A 15,343-nucleotide genomic window follows, 5' to 3' on the forward strand; every position below is an offset into this window, starting at 1 on the left:
TAGTGAGACATCGAAACGAGTGCTATGAAAGAGAACCACGTGGCATCTAAATCAAAATCCACCTTTCTAATCAAAAGCTATGATGAAGGTTTTCTTTTTGCAAAAGCCAGGAAGTCTTTTCTGTCCTAATTGTCGTTTAGTAAAATAACTGTTAACACCAGGGACTCAGCTGCCAGGGACGCTATCTCCAAATGGAATTGTTCAGAAATATCAAGTGTTTTTCTCTTTCAACTGCTGGAGGCCACAAGGAATGAAGATGTAGCACTCTTTGTAGGACATCTCTTCCTTACTATGTTTGTACTCAGTTTCGTCCCTCAGGACCCCTCCTCAGTAAAATCAGATTGTGTGCTAATGAAGGGTAGATGGAGTGTAAAATCATACAAGGAGAATTCTCTCTCCTTTCTCTGGCCGTCATACTGAAGTGAACCCTGTTGTCCATTTCAGGACGACGTCTCCCCAGATGACCAGATCCGGATCCAGCTGGTTTCCGTGCCTATGTACGGCATCCTGACGAGGAGCCAGTCGCCACAGGAGCAGCAGGAGCTTAGGGAGTACTCCTCCTTCACCATGGAAGACATCGGCAAGCAGAGGATTAGGTAGCTAGCCCTCATGCGGTTCGGAAGACTGCATAACAGTAGACACTCTGAAAAACCCAAGACAGACATGCAGACTGACCCGTAAACCCTCCCTGACTATTACATGTTGGGCTCGTGTGAACACCAGCCATCAGGACTGCATCACCACTTGTACACAGCACAGGAAATGTGAGCGTTATTTTCCAACCAGTAAAACCAACAGCAGGTTTAAAAATGTTGGAAAAATGGATGACCTAGAAGTAAGAGAGCTGGCCGTCGGGGTGGCATGGCAGTCTATTCCGTTGCCTACCAACACGGGGATCGCCGATTCGAATCCCCGTGTTACCTCCGTCTTGGGCGGGCGTCGCTACAGACAAAATTGGCTGTGTTTGGGGGTGAGAAGCCGGATATGGATATGTGTCCTGGTCACTGCACTAACGCCTCCTCTGGTTGGTCAGGGCACCTGTTCGGGGGGGAGGGGGAACTGGGGGGAATAGTGTGATCCTCCCACGCGCTACATCCCCCTGGTGAAACTCCTCACTGTCAGGTGACAAAAAGCAGCTGGTGACTCCACATGTATCAGAGGAGGCATGTGGTAGTCTGCAGCCCTCCCCAGATCGGCAGAGGGGGTGGAGCAGCGACCGTGACGGCTTGGAAGAGTGGGGTAATTGGCCCCAAGTGCAATTGGGGAGAAAAAGGGAACCCCCCCCCCCCAAAAAAGAAAAAAGAACAAGTTCAAATAAACTTCACGATCACATGGGGTACCTCCTTGAAACCACAATCCTCAAACGAACGGTTCATCTGAGACTCTGCTGAGAGCCCAAAAAGCTACTCAGATAGACTGATTATAACGATCATACTGCCCTGAGGTCCAGGCAGGTACCTTGGCTGTTTGTAGTTGTTCCACAGATGGGTTCTTCAAGGAACCTTCTGACACCTTCCCCGGTTAACGAAGACTTTGAGAACCTCTTCAGTCATACAGCCCTAGTTGGGATCAGCTTCTCAAACCGCACCTCGAGCAAACAGGGGATCTGTTTCCGTTCTGCTTCAAAACACGAGAAGAGAAGTTCATTGTTTGCAGGGGAACACAGCTCTGGTTTCTTCAGTCTGACATCTGCCAGGAAGCAAGTGCTCGACAAACATCTGCACTACAGGCACTAATAAGAAAACCAATCAGTTAGCTGTGGAAAATAATTTGGTCGCATTTTTTTCCCCGATTACATTCAACGCGTTATCCCGTTAGCACAGGCAGCGCTAATTAGCACGCTGCCGGTTTTACTCGTGAGGTTTACTCAGGCCCCCGGTTAAAGGCACCAAGATGAAATATAAATATTAGCGTGCTTACTGCTTCATTTCCATAATGCAGGCGGTGATTAGCTTTAGCAGCAGGGCACTCCAGAGCCGTCTCCTAATCACCTGCATGAGCTTTGTGTCACACTGGGCTCCTAAAAGCATGAATACAGTTTTTTTTTGTTTTTTGTTTTTTAATGGCCAAAGAACGAAAGGGGATTAGAGAAGATTACACAGGTTTGATTTCAGTTTTACGAGAGCTTTGCTGAGCACCGCATTGTTGTTGGGAGGTGGGTTCGTAACTTTCCAGAAGGTCATCCAGTATCAGTATAATATGGTCTCATCATTGTTTGGAAAGAATTGCAAGTCACTGGGGCGTGCAAGTCGCTTAGCGATCTATTCCTCGCCTACCGACACAGGGATCGCTGGTTCGAGTCCCCATGTTGCCTCCGGCTTGGTCGGGCGTCCCTACAGACAGAAGTGTCCCGGTCGCTTCACTAGCGCCCCCTCTGGTCGGTCGGGGAGGGGTTAACTGGGGGGAATAGCGTGATCCTCCCACGTGCTACGTCCCCCTGGTGAAACTCCTCAGGTGAAAAGAAGCGGCTGGTGACTCCACATGTATCGGAGGAGCCATGTGGTAGTCTGCAGCCCTCCCCGGATTGGCAGAGGGGGTGGAGCAGCGAGCTGGACGGCTCGGAAGAGTGGAGTAATGGCCGGGAACAACTGGGGAGAAAGAGGCTGATCTTTTTTAAACAACAAAGTAAATCAGCAGTATGGAACTACATTGTGTTTTCCCAAAAGAAAATCAAAGATGTGATTGCAGGACACACACACACATATATACAGACTAAACTTAGAGACATGTGTACACATACTATAAATATCTGATGTTTAAACTTCCTGCCTCCTGTCGCCGTAGGTACATCACTTCCTTTGAGACAGGAAGCCAGCCGGTCACAGACATCTTCCACTTTGTCGTTTATGATGGTGACAACAATCGCCTTGACAACCAGATGTGTACCATCACTATCACCTCCACACCGAGACAGCCCCCCGTTGTCACTGTCCGCAGTGGCATGAAGGTACACACACATCACACACACATCACACACACATCACACACACATCACACACACACACATAATAACTTGTGTTTATAGCACAATTCTAAAACAGTGTTACCAAGTGCTTTACAAAGACATAAAACCAGACAAGGTAAAAATAAGAATCACCTCACAGCAAGAAGGTCCTGGGTTCGAGTCCCTGGATGGTCCAACCTTGGGGGTCGTCTTCTATGTAGAGTTTGCATGTTCTCCCCGTGTCTGCGTGGGTTTCCTCCAGGTGCTCCAGTTTCCTCCCACAGTCCAAAGACATGTAGGTCAGGTGACTCGGCCGTACTAAATTGTCCCTAGGTGTGTGTGTGTGTGTGTGTGTGTGTGTGTGTGTGTGTGTGTGTGTGTGTGTGTGTGTGTGTGTGTGTGTGATAGCGTGGCGTCCTGTCCAGGATGTCTCCCCGCCTGCCGCCCAATGACTGCTGGAATAGGCTCCAGCATCCCCGTGACCCTGAGAGCAGGATAAGCGGTTTGGATAATGGATGGATGGAGACTTGGTTTGTCTCAGTTCAACAGGAAGAGAGGTCCACAGTGTGGGGGCTCTAACAGCAAAAGCCCCATCACCCTTTGTGACAAACTGACACCTGGGATAACCAGCAGGGCTCCTCTGCAGAGCTTAATGGTGGAGAGGGTGTGTTCTGTGGTTGGGCTGATCATTAAACACTACCAACGGAGCTCCACAGGGAACGTAACCCCTCACCCTGGTGTTGGTGCTGCCTGGCCCTGCCCATACTGTAGAGCTTCATAGGACCAAGCTGTCAACTTTTTTTTCTTCTGTGTCCCTGTAAAGGTCCATGAGGGAGGACGGGTCCAGCTGTCCACAAATCACATCATCGTTTCAGACCTAGACACGCCCAAGAAAGACTTGATGGTTTGGCTGATCAGTCCTCCTAAATATGGTTTCATCGAGAACACCGGGAGAGGTGAGATGTTGTGGTTTTCTGTGTGTGTGTGTGCGTGACCTGTGAGCTTGTGTGTCTCTGTCTGTCTCTTTGTCTGTTTCCGTTTTCCACTGTCAGAATAAGCAATAAAACAGGGGCTGCTGCGGCGCCCGTCATTGAACTCCCCCTTCATGCGTTTAACCAGGAACATCACGGCACGCTGTGCTTTCGGCCCGTTGGAGCGGTTGTGTAATTGGTTCTGTAAATCACGGATGTTGTTGTAGAAATGTGGCCGTGTGTAGATATATTCTGGATGTACACATCTGGCCGTTCCCTTTGAAGTGTCGTGGCAGAGCAGGGGGAAAATCTTGTTTTCCGAGTAAACCGCTCTTGCAGCAGCATGGGTTCAGACCAGCATGCAGCGGGAGCTGAGAACGCAGCGGCTCTGTGTGTGTGTGTGTGTGTGTGTGTGTGCGCACATGTGTGTGTGTCTGTGTGTGCACGCTGCATGCACGAGCACATACGACCTCGTGCTACATGCCTGTGCAAACAGCCTCACATCTGCGTCCCTACATGTACTTTCAGGGTTTTCATATGTCTATTTATGTTACATTCATTCAAACGAACACACACAGTACACATCGCTGGTTCAATTCCCGACCGTGTGGCCGCCATCTGCCACAGCCGGAGAGCCAGCTGCAGCCATTGTGGAAGTTCTGCTTTTAAGGGCACGCTTTGTTGTTTGTCGCCGTGGCTCCTTCCCCTCGAGAAAAATGGAAGAATGAGTCATTGGTTTCGTTTCGGCCCGGAGATGAAACGAGGGCGGCGTCCAATGATGAGCTAGCAAGCTAACGAGGGATATGATTTCATTATTCATCCTCTCGTTATGTGTGTTTCATCTCTCATCTATTGAGAATATGGATTCCAGTATTGATCCTTTCATTATTTGGATTTAATGATTCGTCCATTCATGAAGACATGGTGTCATCACTGTGGCTGCAGTGCAAGTTCTAGTGTTTGATAGTGATCTTCATTGGGAGTGATGAAGAAGGACAGGATTAGGAATGAGGATATTAGAGGGACAGCTCAGGTTGGGCGGTTTGGAGACCAAGCAAGAGAGACAAGATTGAGATGGTTTGGACATGTGTGGAGGAGAGATGCTGGGTATATTGGGGGAAGGATGCTGAATATGGAGCTGCCAGGGAAGAGGAGAAGAGGAAGGCCAAAGAGGAGGTTTAGGGATGTGGTGAGGGAGGACATGCAGGTGGCAGGTGTGACAGAGGAAGGTGCGATACATAGTCCATCTTCTGCCTGATAAGGACTGTCTTCTCTGTTTCACACATCTGAGGTTTTGATTTTAAAGTGACTTACTTGACTCTCAACAATTAGCAGATGAGTTGGAGTGACACAAGCTAATATCAAAGAGCAGTAGAAAGTAACCACAATTTTAGCTGGTAACAATACTGTTACACTCGCAGTAAATAACCCCGACGGCCTGCGTCCCTGCTCCTCTGTCCACTAGGGGGCTCAGTGGGCGGTTCCCAGATCATCTCGCCTGACAGGCCCTTCTCTGTGGAGGACCTGGTGTCTGACTACATCTTCTACGTCCAGGACGACCGGCAGCGAGGCCGCTCCAAGCAGGACATCTTCAGTTTCTACATCAGCGACGGACACAGTCAGACGGAGGCCTTCAGTGTGGAAATTGACATCCAGGTACGTCCATTTTCATACTGTCCAGTTTGCAAATCAAAGGCAAGTCCTGATTTTGTGTGTCTGTGTGTGTCGGTGTGTGTGTGTGTACGTATGTGTGTACTTTGTTAGTGCCCGCAACCAACACAGTAGTTCAAGTTGAAGTTCCTTGAACATACCAGAACTTTGACGTATGGGAAGCTCTACAGTGAGGTTAAGAGAAGAAAAGTACAGTGTTTTAAATAGAGTGGATGACAACACCAGTGAGGGAGCGTCTTCATACATAACAATATCTACATACATAACAATATCTGTCTACTGGAGCTCTGATGGCTCAGCCGGTTAATTAGAACTATATAGGACCAATGTGAAATCATTATCCCGGCTTTGAATCGGGGTTTCAGACCTTTACTGGACCCTGTTCCTCTTGTCTTATCTCTATTTTTCTGCTAATAAAGGCTAAAACGCAAAGAAAAAAAGATCATCTATCAAACTTGGCAAGTTCTGCAGCGAAGTAGGACATCAATCAATCAATCAATCAGTCAATCAATCAATCAAGTTGCATTTTATATAGCGCTTTTCTAGCTTCAACAACCGCTCAAAGCGATTTACAGATAATTCGCACACACACACACACACACGAGAGAGGGAGGATTCATCTTCGAGGGTGTCACACTCAGCGATGGCGTCATTGACGGCGGTCTTGGCCAGGTGGCGGGCTTGCATCTCATAGTAGAAGACGGAGTGGTTGAGAGCCAGGCCCAGGCGGATGGGGTGGGCGGGATGCATGTGCCCCTTGCTGTATGACTTTCTGGAGGACGCCACGACGGTGGCCCGCTTCTGCCCGGTGGCCACCTCGGCCGGGTAACAGTAGTAGTCGCCCTTCATCTTCAGGCAGAACACCTTGGCTCCCGTGCTGCGTCTCGTCACAGTTCTCGATCAGGAAGTTGTGGAGGAGATTGAGGACGTCCTGGCAAACGGCCTCCGGCTCCTTCGAAATGTGTAAATGAGTGAGTTAAAACAGCATGACCACAGGTGTGAAAAGTGAGTTTCGGGCGAGGTCATAACCAGATAGACCATTTATCATCTGTCACTGGTGTTGTATCGGAATGAAGTTTGAGTGTTGTCACATGGTGAGACACAATTTTGTTGTCTAAATCAATCAAAATGAGAACGCGTTGCCTAAAACTTCTCAAAGAACGAGGTGTGACGTTGCCGAGGGGGTATGATTTGAAATCTAGTTTTGGTTTGATGACTTTACGGTCATCAAACGGTTGGGTAACAGTCACACTGGACGACGGACCCTTTATTTTCCATTCATGATCTGCAATTGTGTGACGGTCGGCAGCTGTCATTGTGTTCGCCGGCTGACGGGGGGGGCATGTGTAGTGACCTTCAAAGTTAATGAGGTGAACAGGAACATTGGTTCGCTTCAGGAGAAGTTTGCTTCAGCATCTCACCCCAAGGGCAGATGGGGAAAAAAAAACCCGTTGCTCCGCAGCACTTTGTTGTGGAGCTTCTGTGTGTTGTGCGATCCGGTCTCCGTGTCATCAGTGAGAATTAAAAATGTGTGATGGAGGTTTTTCGGGGAAGAAAGAGTCCTGAGATCAGAGGGAGGTCTTTGCCAACCAGCCGCCCCATTAATTATTGAGAGAGGAGAGCGCCTCCGTCAGTCCGTCAGGCTTGTTTGGGCCCAAAAACAGCTCAAAAGTTCTGGGGAGTTCTGGCGCTCACATCTTATTTTTCGGTAAAGTGATTGATCAGCGATGCCACGTGTTACTTCAACCAGAACAAGAGAATAACAAAAAATAAAAAGCACAGCTTGTCACGTCCGCCTTTTTTTACAGCCAAATAAATCTCGCATAGAAAGCCATCATTTAAATGTGCTTAGCTTCTGGAGTTAAACTGATAATCCTGTCAATGTGTGTGTGTGTGTGTGTACACAGTTGTGTAGCTATGCATCTATCTGGGTTTGTGTGTATGTCAGTCAGTGTCACTGACTGCATGAGGCCTTATTTTATAATAATCTCTCATCTCACCTTCCGCCGCTTCTCCGGGGTGGGGTCGCAGTGGCAGCAAGCTAAGTAGGGCACTCCAGACGTCCTTCTCTCCGGCAACCCCCTCCACCTCCTCCTGGGGGATCCCAAGGCGTTGCCAGACCAGACTGGACATGTAGTCCCTGCAGCAAGTTCTGGGTCTACCCCGGGGTCTCCTCCCAGTTGGATGTGCCCGGAAAGCCTCCAATTGAAGGCGCCCAGGAGGCATCCTGATCAGATGCCCGAACCACCTCAACTGGCTCCTTTCAACGCGAAGGAGCAGCAGCTCTACTCCGAGCTCCCTCCAGATGTCCAAGCTCCTCACCCTATCTCTAAGGCTGAGCCCAGACACCCTACGGAGGAAACTCATCTGAGCCGCTTGTATCCATGATCTCACCCTTTCAGTCACTACCCAAAGCTCATGACCATAGGTGAGGGTTGGAACGAAGACTGACAGGTAAATTGAGAGCTTTGCCTTCTGGCTCAGCTCCCTCTTCACCACAACGGTCCAGGACAACGTCCACATTACTGCTGATGCTGCACCAGTCCACCTGTCAATCTCCCGCTCCACCCTACCCTCACTCATGAACAAGACCCCGAGATACCTGAACTCCTTCACTTGAGGCAACAACTCTTCCCCAACCCGGAGGGAGCAATCCACTATTTTCCAGTAGAGAACCGCGGCCTCAGACTTGGAGGTGCTGACTCTCATCCCGGCCATTTCACACTCAGCTGCAAACCGCCCCAGTGTGCGCTGGAGGTCACGTTCTGATGAACCCAACAAAACCACATCATCTGCGAAGAGCAGAGATGCAATTCTGAGGTTCCCAAAACGGACACACGCCTCACCTTGGCTATTCTATAATAACAATAATAATAATAGTAATAAACAGGATCCTCTGCTATTGTTACGGCCACTGTGGGATGTCTGGCTTCGAACATAGGGCTCAAAAACACAGAACAGTCTACTGACTTAAAGCTTTTAGTCAAATACAAAAACGCGAGTCCACTATTAAACAAACCAGCTCAACATGAGGACAAACGGGCTCAGCCGTGTGGATTTTTCATCTAAGCTCAGAACTGGTGTAAACCCGTTTCCGCAGCTAGTTGGTCCGTCTGAAAGTGAAGGATGCATGCTGGAAGGCTGATGAGGCGCTGTTCTGCTCGATGTAAACAGCTTTCAGACGCGACGCCGTTTCAGCTGCACGCAGGAAGTCACGGAGGAAGAAGCAAAATAGGCAGAGTTTTAAATTTTTTTTAAATTTTATTACCCCACTCTTCTAAGCCATCCTGGTCTTTGCTCCACCCCCTCTGTCGATCTAGGTAGGGCTGCAGACTACCACTTGTCTCCTCCGATATATTCGCCAGCCGCTTCTTTTCACTTGACAGTGAGGAGTTTCACCAGGGGGACGTAGTGCATGGGAGGATCACGTTATGCCCCCCCCCCCCAGCGACCAGGACACATACCCACATCTGGCTCCCCACCCACAGACACGGCCAGTTGTGTCTGTAGGGACCCCCGAACAAGCCGGAGGTAACACAGGGACTCGATCCAGCGATCCCCATATTGGTAGGCAACGGAATAGACCACTACGCTACCCGGACGCCCCTATCTTTTTATTTTTAGATTTTATTTCATATTATAATATTTTATTTTGTGTTATCTTTTCCTCCCGTTTTGCCTTCCGTGCGCTGCCTGGTTTCTTTTGACCACGTGGGCGTTGGTCACAACATGCCGAGCTCGTGCAAGCCATCGGATCTAATGAGTTTCAGAGCGCAGCGGTGCCCTCCGGCCAATGAGGATTTGGTCGGACGAGAGTGTATCGGCCAGTCGTCCGGGAGACTACAGCCGCCCAGACTAACGTCACATGACTTCCTGTATAAACACTGGAAACTCAGTTCGCTCTGAGCTAACGGTCTGCAGGATCATTATGTTTAATTCACTGACACCAGTGGACGTACTGGTACCAGTGGACATACTGGTATTTGCGCTGGTGCTTGATCGCTCTAAATAACCGAGCTTCCTTCAGAATGGATGAGAGTCAGCAGAGCTGCTGTGTCAGCACCCTCCCCACACAATTTAGTTTGGTGTCTACTGTGAATTTATGTAATGAACATTCATGTCAGGTCTAACAGAGGTGTGTAGACTACAGTCTGCAAATAAAAAGGTGTGTAAACTGCATTTGGGTGCATTTGTCCTCCGCTACACTGCTGGCTGGTGTGTTCATTCAGACAGTAAGAAGGGTTATGTGGCGATGGCTCACGTCGGGATTTGTTCCTACATCAGCAGGGACGACACGTGACCTCGGAGATGTGAGACACAGCACTTGTTCATTTGTTTGTTTGTTTCCCATTAGGAGAGTAAGGAGGACCGGGAGCCCGTGGTGTCGGTCAGCAGCATCCACGTGGAGGAGAACTCCGGAGTCGTCATCACCAACTCCTCGCTCAGCGTCCACGACCAGGACACCCCTGAGAACGAGATCCTCTTCACCGTCGTCCGAAAACCCTCCTACGGTGAAGACATGCAACACACACACACACACACACACATAAAAAAAACCCTCCTACGGTAAAAACACGTGACAAACGGAGACACCGAACATTCACGTTTATACACCGATGAGCCAAAACATTATGACCACCTGCCCAATATACTGTTGGTCCTCCATGTGCTGCCAAAACACCGCCGACCGACCCACTGAGGCATGGACTCCACAAGACCCCTGGTGTCCTGTGGTATCTGGCACCAAAACATTAGCAGCAGATCCTTCAAGTCCCGTCGGCTGCAAGGTTGGACCTTCATGGATCGGACTTGTTGGAGGCCAGGGCAACACCTTGAACACTTCATCAAGTTCCTCAAACCATTCCCGAACAATGTGTGCAATGAGGCAGGGCACATTATCCCGCTGAAAGAAGCCGCTGCCGGCAGGGAATACCACTGCCATGAAGGGGGTGTACCTGGTCTGCAACGATGTTTAGGTAGGTGGCACACGTCAAATTGATGTCCACATGAATGGTTGGACCCAGGGTTTCCCAGCAGAACATTGCCCAGGGCATCTGGCTTGTCTTCTTCCCACAGTGCACCCTGGTGCCAAGGTAAACGGCGCACATGTACATGGCCATCCACGCGATCTAAAAGAAAACAGAGCTCATCGGACTGGGTGACCTTCTTCCACTGCTCCAAGGTCCAGTTCTGATGCTCGCATACCCATTGTAGCCGCCTTTGACGGTGGACGGGGTCATCATGGACACTGACTGGTCTGTGACTACACAGCCCCATATGCAGCAGGGTGCAATGCACTGTGTGTTGTGGCACATTCCACCCATACCCATCATTAGGATTTCCTGTGACTTGTGTCACTGTAGACCTTGTGTAAGTTCAGACCAGACGGGATAGCCTTTATTGGTCCTCCTAGGACCCACTGTCAGTATGTACTCACCACTGCTGACCAGGAGCACCCCACGAGCCTTGGCGTTTCAGAGATGCTCTGACCCAGTCATCTGGCCATAACAACTTGGTCCTTGTTTAAGTCACTCAGGTCTTTGCTCCTGCCCAGTTCTCCTGCCTCCAACACATCGACTACGAGAACTGATTGGTCACTTACCATCTGATCTACCAGACATTGACATGTGCCCTTGTTTGGACATGATCAACATTATTCAGGTGCGTGGTCATAAGGTTTTGGCTCATCAGTATATAAACACACACACACACACACACACATCAGAAACTCCTCCTGTGGTGAGAACCTGTAACACACACAAACATACACAGATAGATTATCACTGGATAAAGTACTGCTGCACCGTGGCTCCTCCATCATGTGGAACAGGTCACTTGGGTCTGGTCCGCTCAGCTCTCAGAATGTACCAGAAGATATCTGATAACTATTTGATTTGATTTTTATTTGAGAGAGAGACACCTGCTTTATCAATGAGATTTTCATCATGGACATCTCTCTCTCTCTCTCTCTCTCTCTCTCTCTCTCTCTCTCTCTCTCTCTCTCTCTCTCTCTCTCTCTCTCTCTCTCTCTCTCTCCCTCTCTCTCTCTCTCTCTCTCTCTCTCTCTCTCTCTCTCTCTCTCTCTCTCTCTCTCTCTCTCTCTCTCTCTCTCTCTCTCTCTCTCTCTCTATCTCTCTCTCTCTCTCTGGCTGTGTGAGACATTCCTCTCAGCCTGCCATCACTTCGGGAAAACACTATAAAGCAAACAGCAGCACCGAGTGTTGCTCCACCCAAAAACTGAATTGCAGGAGTGGACCACTCACTGGGCTGTGTGTGTATTAATCTGCAGCTAATCTTGCATACTGCTGGACCCGTCAGCCTAAGATTGTTTTGTACAGAGTTATGACCGTATGATCAAGAACCTCTCGTGGTTGTGGGGATTAACAACCTTTGAAAAACGTTTTTTCCTCCTACCGTCACTCCATCTCTTCATTCACTATCTAGCTCGCTCGACCAACGCTGCTCTCTGTCGCTGCCCGATCTGAGTCGACCGTAGATGTGAGTTGGGCATGCGCGTGGTTGGCTTAGATTGGGCAGCGACAGTGTATGAGTCTTGAACGTAAACGACAGGTCAATCATAATTCACAAGTAAGCAAATCATTCACTGCTGATCTCAGCACAGGAGAACTGGAGGAACACTGAACGAACCAAAAATAGATCAGGCAGCGACACGATCAAAAGTTTTTAAAAGAATTTTGATAATCCAAAAAAATGCCAAAGGAACAACTTCCTGTAGGTTGGAGTCAAAACAGGAAGTGTTGCATATTCTTGTCACTGCCCGATCTGAGTCAAACGTACATGTAAGTGGCATATGTGTGAGCGTAAAGGTTTACCCAGCTTTATTATATTATGAAAATAAAGACAAGGTTAGGGTCAGACCTTCTTCTGTCTTCCTTCTCTTCGCCCATCCCTCACTGTGCCTTGCAGGATGGTCTTGCAGGATGGTCTTGGCAAGGCCGGAATTTCTCGAGATGTGACCATACCATTTCAGTTTTCTCTTCTACATTTGTTGACAATCGTCAGAAAGAGAAAACTGAAGTGGTATGGTCACATTTCAAGAAGTCCCGGCCTTGCCAAGACCATCCTGCAAGGCAGTGAGGGGCGGGCGAAGACGAGGAGGACAGAAGAAGCGATGGCTATGTAACATCAGAGAGTGGACGGGCCTTGACTTTGCCAGCTTACAGAGGGCAGTTGAGGACAGACAGAGATGGCGAGGACTGGTTACGGATTCAACAGCGGTGCCCGAACGACCTCTCGAGAGGTTACGGGATAGGTGAGGTGAGGTAGGGTCAGCCCAAAATAGTCGCATGTCAAACCTTTTCTTTTTGGAAAGTGCAGGTTCATATTAGACCTGGTGACTTTCGTTCGAGGGTTTGCCTAGGAGGCTGCACATCCACAGACTGACAGGCAAAACGTTTTTATTTGGTAGATTTTTTAGCTTGAGGGCTGCATGTTAAAAACATTTTCCTCCATATTTCCAGTTCAGTCACTTGTGCGCTGTGCAAGTCTTACAATGGCAGGAAAAACACTGGTTTTTCTGTGCATGTACCTGTCCGCTGCTAACCTCTCACCCTACTGGGCCTGTCCGCCTAACCATTTGTGTGTACAGTTATGACAGTTTGATCAACGGCCTCTCATGGATGTGGTAACTCAGCACCTTTGAAAAACCTGTTTCGTACCGCAGTTGAGTGCTAACTCCTCAGCTGGTTTTTCGCCTAACTCCGAGCAATGGAGAAGGGAAGACATGCAGGCAGAGCCTCCATATTTTCCCTTTTCCTGGTAGACGAAAAAAAGGGTGGTTTGTCGCCAAGTCCGAGAACCAGAGAAGGGGCGATGCACCTGGTGGAGATCTGCACCCTGAGCGCACTCTTCTGGTTCATGTTATTATTGTATTTCAGGTGTCCTAGGTTTATATTTGCTGAATTTACTTTTTCCTGTTCTTTCTTATTTTACAAAAAGCAGTTAAATTTGTTTTTTGGGAAGCACTAAAGAAAGTTTGGAAATAAAGCAACTCTCATGTCCTCCCTCCTCTTTCTGTCCAGGCAAACTCCGCAGACGCCAGTTTTACTCCCAGCCGCTAGAAAATGGCCGGGTCCTCTTGCAGGGCTCCACCTTCACATACCAGGACGTCCTGGACCGCCTGATGGTCTACACCCCCGACCTGGTCAGCGGGGGCTCAGACGAACTGGGCTTCACCCTCACTGACGGCATCCACACGCACACTGGCCGGCTGGAGTTCACCATGGACGTCCGCCGCAGTGAGGGACCCCGCATGACCGTCAACAGAGGACTGCAGCTCGCTGCCGGTAAGAGGAAGCCAGAGACAGATGGGGTTTCAGTTTATCTGCAGACGAGGCGAAGGTCAAGTCAGGTCAAAATCTGTTATAGCCCAACTTCACAAATGATGTCTCAAAGGGCTGCACATATGATAAACCAATAATGACCAACACGTGGTGTGCCTTGTGTCACTGCAGGATCTTCCTCTAAGATTACCGAGCAGAATCTGAAGGGGACAGATATGGACTCAGATAACCTGAAGCTGAGATACGTCCTGACCAAAGACCCCCCCGCTGGGAAACTCCAGTTGAACCAGAGAGGTCGACAGCAGAGGGTCTCCCTTAAAGGCTCCATCCAGAGCTTCACTCAGGAGGATGTCAACAAAGGTGAGAGCCCTGTGTTTGGTTTTTGTTTTTGTTTCTTCGTTCTTTTTCAGTGTTTGTCATCCTTATGTTTTGTCTCCTTATCTGGTTTGAAACATCTCTGCAGTTCATAGAAATCCCATTTTCCATTGCATGCTGCCTGAACCAATACTGCAGATTTTGTTTCCAACCACAGGATATATCATTTTGGAAAATTAAAGGTAGAAGGAGTAGGATTTTCCTAAAAAACCCATGTATAGACTCATACAAAAATAACGCCTGTCAGTCATCACTTATGAGTCACTAGGCGGGACTGTATAAACACTTAGCAACCAGGTGCTAGATCAAAATCATAAGCACGCATCCAAGAGGAAGCTACGACAATGGCGGACACAGTGCCACAAAGACGCAATTATAGCAAGGCGAAACGCCAAGCGGACAAACCTCATTCCAAAACCAGAGGGAATCTGGGGTTGGCTTTTACCCACTGGTGAGCACTGAAGGAGAGAGGACAGGGATGAAGAGCGACGCGGAGTTGGCCTGTGCACTGGGACGAGTTCTGGTAACTGCGGTCGGGGAACGTGTCCTTCTGGTGTCGTTGAGATGGGGGAGGAGCCAACTTTGAATGTTTTTACGACTCCGTCCATCCATTATCTGAACCGCTTATCCTGCTCTCAGGGTCGCGGGGATGCTGGAGCCTATCCCGGCAGTCTTTGGGCGGCAGGCGGGGAGACACCCTGGACAAGCCACCAGGCCATCCCATAGGGCCGACACACACACACACACATTCACACACACACTCACACTGGGGGCAATTTAGTGCAGCCGATTCACCTGACCTACATGTCTTTGGACTGTGGGATGAAACAGGGGGCCCCTGGAGGAAACCCACGCAGACACGGGGAGAACATGCAAACTCCACACAGAGGACGACCTGGGACGACCCCCCCCCCCCTCGGCTGGACTACCATGGGGCTCGAACCTGGAAGCTCCTTGCTGTGAGGCGACTGTGCTAGCCACTGCACCACCGGGCCCCCGTGCCATTTTTACAAAACACAACCGACAAATCCTACTCATTGTGCCTTTAAAATGTCGCTCTCTTTTTGGGCCATGAAATT

The 15,343-nt window shown here is 49.3% G+C and overlaps 1 protein-coding gene across 1 annotated transcript in view; it reads left to right on the forward strand.

The window, feature by feature from the left end:
* The window catches only part of fras1 (Fraser extracellular matrix complex subunit 1), a 333,688-nt gene that overhangs the window by 249,421 nt on the left and 68,924 nt on the right, over window positions 1-15,343 (forward strand). The window contains exons 39-45 of the mRNA XM_056280308.1: window positions 445-596; window positions 2,785-2,947; window positions 3,768-3,900; window positions 5,381-5,571; window positions 9,941-10,097; window positions 13,629-13,892; window positions 14,061-14,249. Coding sequence (XP_056136283.1) covers window positions 445-596; window positions 2,785-2,947; window positions 3,768-3,900; window positions 5,381-5,571; window positions 9,941-10,097; window positions 13,629-13,892; window positions 14,061-14,249 — 1,249 coding nt within the window. The remainder of the gene's footprint in view (window positions 1-444; window positions 597-2,784; window positions 2,948-3,767; window positions 3,901-5,380; window positions 5,572-9,940; window positions 10,098-13,628; window positions 13,893-14,060; window positions 14,250-15,343) is intronic.

This window comes from Lampris incognitus, chromosome 1 (genome assembly GCF_029633865.1).
Source record: "Lampris incognitus isolate fLamInc1 chromosome 1, fLamInc1.hap2, whole genome shotgun sequence".
Classification (NCBI taxonomy): Eukaryota; Metazoa; Chordata; class Actinopteri; order Lampriformes; family Lampridae; genus Lampris; species Lampris incognitus.